The sequence below is a fragment of the Oncorhynchus mykiss genome, chromosome 11, assembly GCF_057628025.1.
Source record: "Oncorhynchus mykiss isolate SJ-2025 chromosome 11, ASM5762802v1, whole genome shotgun sequence".
NCBI lineage: Eukaryota > Metazoa > Chordata > Actinopteri > Salmoniformes > Salmonidae > Oncorhynchus > Oncorhynchus mykiss.
This window is the reverse complement of record NC_143032.1, coordinates 64,067,259-64,079,422: the sequence shown is the minus strand read 5'-3', so window position 1 is coordinate 64,079,422 and position 12,164 is coordinate 64,067,259. Positions and strand designations below refer to the sequence as shown.

General features: G+C 42.5%; 1 protein-coding gene across 1 annotated transcript in view; it reads left to right on the top strand.

The window, feature by feature from the left end:
- The window catches only part of LOC110536178 (single-stranded DNA-binding protein 2), a 125,991-nt gene that overhangs the window by 43,069 nt on the left and 70,758 nt on the right, over positions 1 to 12,164 (top strand). The window contains exons 3-4 of the mRNA XM_021621782.3: positions 9,686 to 9,747; positions 10,162 to 10,246. Of these exons, the coding sequence (XP_021477457.1) occupies positions 9,686 to 9,747; positions 10,162 to 10,246 (147 nt within the window). The remainder of the gene's footprint in view (positions 1 to 9,685; positions 9,748 to 10,161; positions 10,247 to 12,164) is intronic.

Sequence of the window (12,164 nt, the reverse complement as noted above, 5' to 3'; positions counted from 1 at the left end):
ACACATACACACACACCTCAATTATGCAATTACAGTGAGCTCCAAAAGTATTGTCTCTGTGCTCCAGCACTTTAAAATGATACAATGGGGGGATCACGTGACCCTTGAAGAGATGGCCGCATGAACTAAGAGCTCCGCACAAGTAGTTTCCAATTCCTAATCTTACCTCCACTCCAAGTTCAAACTCATTTAGCTTTAGTAAGAAAAGTCATGGCGGCTACAAAAGGCGACACTACAGGTGACATTTTTACCCGGACTCGAGTATTAGCGACGGAAAAAGCCTCCAAGAAGAAGCTAGCTTCAGAAAAAACTAGCGCCATTAGCCAGGAGCAAGAGAACCCGCTCCCCCCCGAGGCCCAACGAATGCCAACCTCGCACTCTGTCGAAGACATCCTTTCTGAGTTGAGATCCCAACGTACAGAACTAAACACTAAATTAGATGCCATTAATTCTCAGCTCAGTGCGATAGGGGGCAAGGTGACAATCCTGGAAAACGCTTTAACTGACATCAACAACAAGATAACCATAAACGCGGGGCGCCTGGACGAGGCAGAGGGGCGAATCCTATCCATGGAAAACGTATTGACAGATGCCATGGAAACAATAGCATATGCGAAAAATAACATAGAGCATCTGGAAGAGAAAACAGAGGACCTGGAAAACAGGGGGCGAGAAATCAAGAGAGCTCACCGAGCACTGAGGCCCCCACCAGCAGCCAGACAACCACAGCACCCAATCACCATACGTTTCCTGAGATTCACCGACAAGGAACGAGTCCTATAGGCGGCGAAAAACAACAACATCACAGTGGGAAACGGCAAACTCACTTTACACCAGGACCTGCCAGCTGGAATACGCCGAAAGCGCCAAGAGTTTGGCGAGGTGAAGAAATACTCAATTGACCGAGGCATCTTCAGGGGATTCAAATACCCAAACGAGCTCAGGATTCTTCACCAAGGAGCCCTGCGACACTTCAAAACTCCCGAAGAGGCAAAACTTTTTTTGAAAGACAATCCTGGTCAATGAGAAACGGACCAATGACTAAATGCGATTAATGCTATTACTAAAGGAGGTAAGACAACATATAGCCGATATCCAAAGACCCACCCGCCCTGCTAAATGTCATTATAACCGTCCAATTTATACTTATTTTCCTTTAGCTGAGGGATAGGCTATACTAACCTAACCTAGTTTTTTGTTGCTATTATTACTTGGGGTTCCCTATGTCCCTTGGGGGAGGTATATGTAGGCTGGGCTATTGATTTTATTTTCTCCCTCTTTTAGTGTGGTCTGGACGGGGACTACTGTGTCATTTACTCAATGCGGGGCGGAGAGGATGAGGCATTTCTTTGGTGGGGAGGGGGAGATGTTGTCATTTACTCAATGCGGGGCGGAGAGGATGAGGCATTTCTTTGGTGGGGAGGGGGAGACGTTGTCATTTACTCAATGTGGGGTGGAGAGGATGAGGCATTTCTTTGGTGGGGAGGGGGAGACGTTGTGCGTTGCTAACTGTTCCCGTTTTTTGTTTTATTCGGAACACAGAATTGAGACTGAGCGGGGGGGTAATAGATCCAACAGGATGTGTCGAGTTGTTTGGGAACTCGGCTGGGGTGTTCAGAGATTGTTATTTTATGTACACCATTTATTTTCCTTTTATGTGAACGCAGCTTTAACTACTATCCACTTTTACCCAGCGATGACTTGCACTAAAGTTCAATTACTGTTCGATGACGATGACTAGTACCTTAAATCTATTGACATGGAACTGCCATGATCTAGGGCATGCAATAAAACTGAAAAAGATACTATGTGCCCTAAAAAAGGAAAAGCAGACATCGCGCTATTACAAGAGACACACCTCTGTGATGCTGAACATGCCAAACTCCGCAGAGCTTGGGTGGGACAGGTCTATTTCTCACTTTTCAAATCAAACAGTAGAGGCACAGCCATACTTATCCATAAAAATGTTCCATTCATAATTTACAAAAACATATCTGATCCGGAGGGGAGATTTATTTTGCTAACTGGGTCACTATATGGTCAACCAATTACTATATTAAACATATACGCCCCTAACACAGATACTCCTGCCTTCATGTCAAAAATGATAACCCTGTTCAATGAGCATTGTGTTTCCTTTGGCGTGGTGGCCGGAGATTTTAATTGTACCCTTAACCCAACCCTAGACAAATCATCTCAAGTCCCCACCACAAATCCTAGATCTGCAAAGATGTTGAACTCTCTTACTAAAGAGATGGAACTGATAGATATCTGGAGAGAGACTAATAGCTCATCTATGGACTATACAAACTAATCTAACGTCCATAACACCTACTCCCGTATATATTATATTTTTATCCCAAAGAGTTTCATAAATTCAGCCAATCGGACCCATAGCACTTTCAGATCACGCCTTTGTCCACCTCCGCTTTGACCTCTGCAAAAACATCCCGAGGTCAAAGAGCTGGAAATTCAACACCTCCATGCTATCAAACGAAGTGTTCCATACATTGGTAACTACATGGATAGACAACTACACACAAGACAACAAAGATTCTCCTGTTTCTCCGTCCACAATGTGGGACGCTGCTAAAGCCACACTAAGAGGTCATCTAATTACATATGCTTCCTCTAAGAAAAAAGCAATGGAAGCACACAGGCTAGATCTTGAAAGGGAGCTGGAATGCTGTGAAAAAATACATAAACAATCCCCAGACAGCACCTCCTGGAGTCACCTTAAAGCAGCCAAAGCTAAACTGAATTTGGACTATACTCGGGAGATAAAAAAATAAGTTTTCTTTACTAAACAGAAATATAATGAGTATAGCAATAGGCCCAGTAGATTGCTTGCTTACCAATTAAAAAAGAAGCAGTCAGAGCGTACAATCATGGCTATCCGAACAGCAGAGGACGAGGTCACATATGACCCAATTTTTTTTACTGCAAACTATAAAAACACACGGAGGCAGAACTCCACTCTTTCCTAGAGGGAATCTCGCTACCTAAACTATCAGAGACCGACCAAGAAGATCTCAACTCCCCCTTCACTCCTGAGGAGATCCTGGAGGCAATTACCTCCATGCCACCTAATAAGTCCCCAGGCCCAGATGGATTCCCCAGAGAGTTCTACAAAGCTCTTTGGCCCCAACTCAGCCCTATCTTCATTCCAATTCTGGAGGATTCTCCCAGACTCAATGCACACAGCTCGCATTACAGTGTTGCTCAAAAAGGACACTGTAATGTCCTGCTTGTCCTTCCGGCCCATAAGCTTGTTGGATTTCGACTATAAAATAATTACCAAATTGCTCGCCAAAAGACTAAACACTCTTCTTCCCAAAATAATAAAAGCGGACCAAACTGGATTTATTAGAGACAGATACTCTTCTGATAACATTCGCCGTCTTTTTGATATTATTGATCAAGTAAACGCACAGAAGACCTCTGTCCTGCTGGCTTCACTGGTTATAATAAATCCCACTATGCCCTCAGACAAACCATCAAACAGGCAAAGCGTCAATACAGGACTTAGATTGAATCCTACTACACCGGCTCTGACACTCGTCGGGTGACTATTATGGGTTACAAAGGGATTCCCAATCGTGAGCTGCCCACTGACTTGAGCCTACCAGACGGGCTAAATTACTTTTATGCTTGCTTTGAGGCAAGCAACACTGAAGCATGCATGAGAGCACCAGCTGTTCTGGACAACTGTGTGATCATGCTCTCCGTAGCCGATATGAGCAAGACCTTTAAACAGGTCAACATTCCCAGACGGATTACCAGGACATGTACTCAGGACGTGTACGCATGGACCAACTGGCAAGTGTCTTCACTGACATTTTCAACCTCTCCTTGACCAAGTCTGTAATACCTGTTTCAAGCAGACCACCATTGTCCCTGTGCCCAACAAAGCGAAGGTAACCTGCTTAAATGACTACCGCCCCGTAGCACTCACATCAGTAGCCATGAAGTGCTTTGAAAGGCTGGTCATGGCTCATATCAACACCATCATCCTGAAAACCCTAGACCCATACCGCCCCAACAATTTCACAGATTACGCAATCTCAATCACACTCCACACTGCCCTTTCCCACCCGGACAAAAATAACACCTATGTGAGAATGCTGTTCATTGACTACAGCTCAGCGTTCAACACCATAGTGCCACAAAGCTCATCACTAAGCTAAGTACCCTGGGAGTAAACACCTCCATCTGGAACTGGATCCTGGACTTCCTGACTGGCTGCCCCCAGGTGGTAAGAGTAGGCAACAATACACCTGCCACACTGATCCTCAACACGGCGGCCCCTCAGGGGTGCGTGCTTAGCCCTCTCCTGTACTCCCTGTTCACCAAGCACGACTCCAACACCATCATTAAGTTCGCTGATAACAAACCAGGCAAAATTAAACAGGCTTATTTTTTATAATGAATATGATTTCGAAGGGTAGAAATGATTACATATTAAAGCATTAGACCTCTCACTAAAGGCTTCAGTCATACAAAGGTTATACTTAAATCCAAACTGGTTCTCTCACAAATTAATAACAATGTCTCACCCCATGCTCAATAATGGCCTTTTCCCTTTATTCAGATTACAACCACACACTTTCAGTTATTTGAATAGGAAATAATCTCTCAAATATTGCTTGTTTAAAAAAAAAGCTACAATTTCAATTTGGTTACAATTTCAATTGAATCCACCTGAAAAAACAGAACAAATAATACAACAAATATTGTGGTTAAACTCAAATATACTATTAGATCAAAAACATGTATTTTTTATTTAAAGAAATGTATAATCTTTGTAAATTATATCATGAATTGGACTGGTGGAGTAATGTCACACATGTAGCAAAGAAAAATATATGGAAATGTCTACCCAAAATTACAACAAGTTTTATTGCTTCTTTAACAGCACAACAGTTTTCAGCTGTGCTAACATAATTGCAAAATGGTTTTCTAATGATCAATTAGCTTTTTAAAATGCTAAACTTGGATTAGCTAACACAACGTGCCTTTGGAACACAGGGGTGATGGTTGCTGATAATGGGCCTCTGTTACCCTATGTAGATATTCCATACAAAATCAGCCGTTTCCAGCTACAATAGTAATTTACAACATTAACAATGTCTACACTCTATCTGATAAATTTTATGTTATTTTAATGGACAAAAAAATGTGCTCTTCTTTCAAAAAAAAGGACATTTCTAAGTGATCCAAACTTTTGAACTTTTATTATTAGAGTAAGAATTCGACGGACACTGTGAAAGCTTAAAACACATTTATTCTTCCAGAAGGATCGAACAGCTGAACTGACAAAAACATCTTCACAATAGTGGTGGTGTAAATGTACCCCACTTTGGGTGGAGTCTCCTCCTCCTCGCTAAACATTGTATCTTCATTGCTAGGCAGGAAACTTTGTGATACGGGCAATAGTCTGTTCCTTCTCCCTTAACATGATCTGACCTGACCTCGACCCCCTTCATCACTAATCCATGACTCTCTCCCCGTATCAATGCCTACCACATATGATCGTTTTCCCTACACTCAGTACATTCCACGCTTAATTGCACACACTATATACCTTCCTCCTACAGATAACCATTACCTTCTGGTGTAGACCTTCTAAACTATAGCACTCAATATCTCAATAGAATACCTGATAATTAACCCTATTTCAAGTTTAGGAGTTAGAACCCAGAATCCATCAATAAGTACAGTTGAAGTCGGAAGTTTACATACACTTAGGTTGGAGTCATTAAAACTTGTTTTTCAACCACTCCACAAATTTCTTGTTAACAAACTATAGTTTTGGCAAACTATGTGCATGACACAAGTAATGACACAAGTAATTTTATGTGCATGACACAAGTAATTTTTCCAACAATTGTTTACAGACAGATTATTTCACTTCATTTGAGTCAATTGGAGGTGTACCTGTGCATGTATTTCAAGGCCTACCTTCAAACTCAGTGCCTCTTTGCTTGACATCATGGGAAAATCAAAAGAAATCAGCCAAGACCTCAGAAAAAATATTGGAGACCTCCACAAGTCTGGTTCATCCTTGGGAGCAATTTCCAAACACCTGAAGGTACCACATTCATCTGTACAAACAATAGTACGCAAGTATAAACACCATGGAAACATGCAGGCGTCACACCACTCAGGAAGGAGACGCGTTCTGTCTCCTAGAGATGAACGTACTTTGGTACGAAAAGTGCAAATCAATCCCAGAACAACAGCAAAGGACCTTGTGAATGCTGGAGGAAACGAGTACAAAAGTATCTATATCCACAGTAAAACGAGTCCTATATCGACATAACCTGAAAGGACGCTCAGCCAGGAAGAGCCACTGCTCCAAAACCTCCATAAAAAAAGCCAGACTACGGTTTGCAACTGCACATGGGGACAAAGATCGTACTTTTTGGAGAAATGTCCTCTGGTCTGATGACACAAAAATAGAACTGTTTGGCCATAATGACCATCATTATGTTTGGAGGAAAAAGGGGGGGCTTGCAAGCCGAAGAACACCATCCCAACCGTGAAGCACGACAGTGGCAGCATCATGTTGTGGGGGTGCTTTGCTGCAGGAGGGTCTGGTGCACTTCACAAAATAGATGACATCATAAGGTAGGAAAATTATGTGGATATATTGAAGCAACATCTCAAGACATCAGCAGGAAGTTAAAGCTTGGTCGCAAATGAGTCTTCCAAATGTACAATGACCCCAAGCATACTTCCAAAGTTGTGACAAAATGGCTTAAGGACAACAGAGTCAAGGTATATGAGTGGCCATCACAAAGCCCTGACTTCAAACCTATAGAAAATTTGTGGGCAAAACTGAAAAAGTGTGTGCGAGCAAGGAGGCCTACAAACCTGACTCAGTTACAACCAGCTCTGTCAGGAGGAATGGGCCAAAAGTCCCCCAACTTATTGTGGGAAGCTTGTGGAAGAATACCTGACACATTTCAAGAGTTTCAAGTTTCTTGAAGTCCACATCACCAACAAACTATCATGTTCCAAACACACCAAGAAAGTCATGAAGAGGGCACGGCAATGCCTTCTCCCCCTCAGGTGACTGAACATTTTTGGCATGGGTTCCCGGATCCTCAAAGTTTTACAGCTGCACCATTGAGAGCATCCTGACCAGTTGCATCACCGCCTGGTATGGCAACTGCTCGGCATCCGACCGAAAGGTGCTACAGAGGATAGTGAGTACGGCTCAGTACATAACAGGGGCCAAGCTTCCTGCCATCCAGGACCTATATACTAGGCGGTGTCAGAGGAAAGCCCAACAAATTGTCAAAGACTCCAGTCACACAAGTCATGGACTGTTTTCTCTGCTACCGCACGGCAAGCTTTACCAGAGCTCCAAGTCTAGGTTCAGAAGGCTCCTTAACAGCTTCTACCCCCCAAGCCATAAGACTGCTGAACAATGAATCAAACGGCCACCCGGACTGTTTGCATTGACACCACTCCCTCTAACTTTAAGCATCGAACTTCAGAGCAGCTTACCAATCACTGTACCTGTACAGAGCCCATCTGTAAATAGCACACCCAACTACCTCATCCCCATATTGTTTTTTGTTTTTTTTGCTCTTTTGCACCCCAGTATCTCTACTTGCACATCATCTTCTGCACATCTATCACTCCAGTGTTAATGCTAAATTGTAATTATTTCGCCTCTATGGCCTATTTATTGCCTTACTCTTACTACATTTGCACACACTGTACATTTACTTTTTCTATTGTGTTATTGACTGTATGTTTGTTTATCCCATGTGTAACTCTGTGTTTTTGTCGCACTGCTTTGCTTTATCTTTGTCAAGTCCTGGTCTGTTTCACCTGTCCTTGTTTTTGTCTCCACCCCCTCCAGGTGTCGCTTATTTTCCCCAGTGTATTTATCCCTGTGTTTCCTGTCTCTCTGTGCCAGTTTTTGACCTTTGTCTGTTTTTCTGGACTCCATTCCCTCCTGCCTGACCATTCTGCCTGCCCTGACCTCGAGCCTGCCTGACCATTCTGCCTGCCATTCTGTACCTCTGGAACTCTGAACTGGTTTGACCTTTTGCCTGTCCACGACCATTCTCTTGCCTACCCTTTGATTGTTAATAAGCATCTTGGTCTCTAACCATCTGCCTCCTGTGTCTGCATCTGGGTCTCGCCTTGTGCCATTATAATCTTGGCCAGGTCACAGTTGTAAAATGGCCTTCCTAAACTGGCCTACTTGGTTAAATAAAGGTGAAATAAAAAATAAAATGTTTTTATTGTGTTACTTAAAATGTGTATTTTTTTAAACTTTAGTTTATTTAGAAAATATTTTCTTAACTAAATATTTGTTAAACTGCATTGTTGGTTAAGGGCTTGTCAGTAAGCATTTCATGGTAAGGTATTCGGCGCATGGACAAATATAAGTTGATTTGATGAATCCCCTCAAATGCTAACCTCCCCTGTTATTGTAATGGTGAAAGGTTAGCATGTCTTGGAGGTATGATATTTGTGCGTCATCATTATTAACAATTCAGTCAGGATTATCCATAATCATGGTTGCATCCACATTAATGTAGAAGTTTAGAAACATTCTATTCTTATTTACAATTAAAGTGACTCCAAAATGACAATACATTATTTACCCAAATAATCTGAAACACAAAATAAAATGATCTGAAACACAAAATAAAATGATCTGAAACACAAAATAAAATGATCTAAAACACAAAATAAAATAATCTGAAACACAAAATAAAATAATCTGAAACACAAAATAAAATAATCTGAAACACAAAATAAAATGATTTGAAACACAACCAAAACAAATAGCAAATGTAGAGTCACAAGCTTGATCTAATCATTGGGTTCTAGGAATATGGGACCAAATACTAAACTTTTGACTACGTTGATACACATATAAGTGAATTTGTCCCAATACTTTTGGTACCCTGAAATAAAGGGACTATATACAGAAAGTGCTATAATTTCTAAATGGTTCACCCGATGTGGATGAAAATACCCTCTAATAAAAGATGACAGTCTGCACTTTAACCTCATATTCATTGTATCATTTGAAATCCAAAGGGTTGGAGCACAGAGCCAAAACAACAGAAAATGTGTCACTCTCCCAATACTTTTGGAGCTCACTGTATATAATGATGTGTATGTGAATTTCCACATACTCTCACAATACTTGTAGACTTTAGTTTCATATCATGAATATTACAGTACGATTGTCACGGTCGTCTAGGTGTGAAGGAGAGTCGGACCAAAATGCGGCGTGATATGTGTTCATGTTGAATGTTTAATTAAAGAAAGAACTGAACACTGAAACACTATACAAAAACAGTAAACAAAATAACAACCCTGACGCTAATGCGAGCTGCGCTGAAACAAGCCATCAACATAGACAATCACCCACAAACAAACAGTGCAACCCAGGCTACCTAAGTATGATTCTCAATCAGAGACAACTAATGACACCTGCCTCTGATTGAGAACCATACTAGGCCGAAACATAGAAATGTCCCAAAACATAGAAAAACAAACATAGACTGCCCACCCAACTCACGCCCTGACCATACTAAATAAATACAAAACAAAGGAAATAAAGGTCAGAACGTGACAACGATGGAGTCTACACCTATACTTTATACACCTTATCTGAAACCTCTCTGTCTTTCTGTCTCTCTGGTAGATCCGATGGGAGAAGAACATCACATTAGGAGAGCCCCCAGGATTCCTCCACTCTTGGTGGTGGTGAGTACAGTACTACGTCTTCCACTCCATTCCCTCACACTCTCATTTATCTTCATCCTCCTCTCTATTACAACTTGTTGTCAATGACTTGTTGTAAATGACAATGACCTATCAATCGACTTAGCTGGGCCTGTATTAAAATGAATTCAGTTTTCCTTTTTAGATGTTAATGAGAGGGAAGGGAAAGGTGGGGTGCCTAGTCAGTCTGATTCAGAGAGGTTTCGGGGGGCTGCCTTGTCAGACAGGGGGACCTTGTCCATCCTACTCCTACTCTGAGATCCTCTGTGAATACGGGTCCTGGTAACATTCTGGAAAAATCAGGATGATAACATTAATAATGATAAAGATAATGTTATTTTTGTGTGTTTTTTGCACTTCTGTGTATATAACCTCCCCGCCCTCCCTGTGCTACAGTGTGTTCTGGGACCTGTACTGCGCGGCCCCGGAAAGGAGAGAGACATGTGAACATTCTAGTGAGGCCAAGGCCTTCCATGACTATGTGAGTCACCATCAACATTACCTCACCCCGTCCACAATCACAAGCACTGCTGCCCCACACAGGTGCCTACTGCTGCCCCACACTGGTGCCTACTCCTGCCCCACACTGGTGCCTACTGCTGCCCCAAACTGGTGCCTACTACTGTCCCACACAGGTGCCTACTCCTGCCCCAAACTGGTGCCTACTACTGCCCCACACAGGTGCCTAGTGTTGCCCCAAACTGGTGCCAACTACTGCCCCACACAGGTGCCTACTACTACCCCACACTGGTGCCTACTGCTGCCCCACACTGGTGCCTACTACTACCCCACACTGGTGCCTACTGCTGTACCACACTGGTGCCTACTACTACCCCACACTGGTGCCTACTACTGCCCCACACTGGTGCCTACTGCTGCCCCAAACTGGTGCCAACTACTGCCCCACACAGGTGCCAACCAGTTCTGCCAGTGTTTTTAAATAGATATACAATGGATAGGAGTTGAGCGGCTGGATGTAGGCTAACTTGTGAAGATGAACTTGATGGAAATACTGTGATGATACAGTGCCTTGCGAAAGTATTCGGCCCCCTTGAACTTTGCGACCTTTTGCCACATTTCAGGCTTCAAACATAAAGATATAAAACTGTATTTTTTTGTGAAGAATCAACAACAAGTGGGACACAATCATGAAGTGGAACGACATTTATTGGATATTTCAAACTTTTTTAACAAATCAAAAACTGAAAAATTGGGCGTGCAAAATTATTCAGCCCCTTTACTTTCAGTGCAGCAAACTCTCTCCAGAAGTTCAGTGAGGATCTCTGAATGATCCAATGTTGACCTAAATGACTAATGATGATAAATACAACACCTGTGTGTAATCAGGTCTCCGTATAAATGCACCTGCACTGTGATAGTCTCAGAGGTCCGTTAAAAGCGCAGAGAGCATCATGAAGAACAAGGAACACACCAGGCAGGTCCGAGATACTGTTGTGAAGAAGTTTAAAGCCGGATTTGGATACAAAAAGATTTCCCAAGCTTTAAACATCCCAAGGAGCACTGTGCAAGCGATAATATTGAAATGGAAGGAGTATCAGACGACTGCAAATCTACCAAGACCTGGCCGTCCCTCTAAACTTTCAGCTCATACAAGGAGAAGACTGATCAGAGATGCAGCCAAGAGGCCCATGATCACTCTGGATGAACTGCAGAGATCTACAGCTGAGGTGGGAGACTCTGTCCATAGGACAACAATCAGTCGTATATTGCACAAATCTGGCCTTTATGGAAGAGTGGCAAGAAGAAAGCCATTTCTTAAAGATATCCATAAAAAGTGTAATTTAAAGTTTGCCACAAGCCACCTGGGAGACACACCAAACATGTGGAAGAAGGTGCTCTGGTCAGATGAAACCAAAATTGAACTTTTTGGCAACAATGCAAAACGTTATGTTTGGCGTAAAAGCAACACAGCTGAACACACCATCCCCACTGTCAAACATGGTGGTGGCAGCATCATGGTTTGGGCCTGCTTTTCTTCAGCAGGGACAGGGAAGATGGTTAAAATTTATGGGAAGATGGATGGAGCCAAATACAGGACCATTCTGGAAGAAAACCTGATGGAGTCTGCAAAAGACCTGAGACTGGGACGGAGATTTGTCTTCCAACAAGACAATGATCCAAAACATAAAGCAAAATCTACAATGGAATGGTTAAAAAATAAACATATCCAGGTGTTAGAATGGCCAAGTCAAAGTCCAGACCTGAATCCAATCGAGAATCTGTGGAAAGAACTGAAAACTGCTGTTCACAAATGCTCTCCATCCAACCTCACTGAGCTCGAGCTGTTTTGCAAGGAGGAATGGGAAAAAATGTCAGTCTCTCGATGTGCAAAACTGATAGAGACATACCCCAAGCGACTTACAGCTGTAATCGCAGCA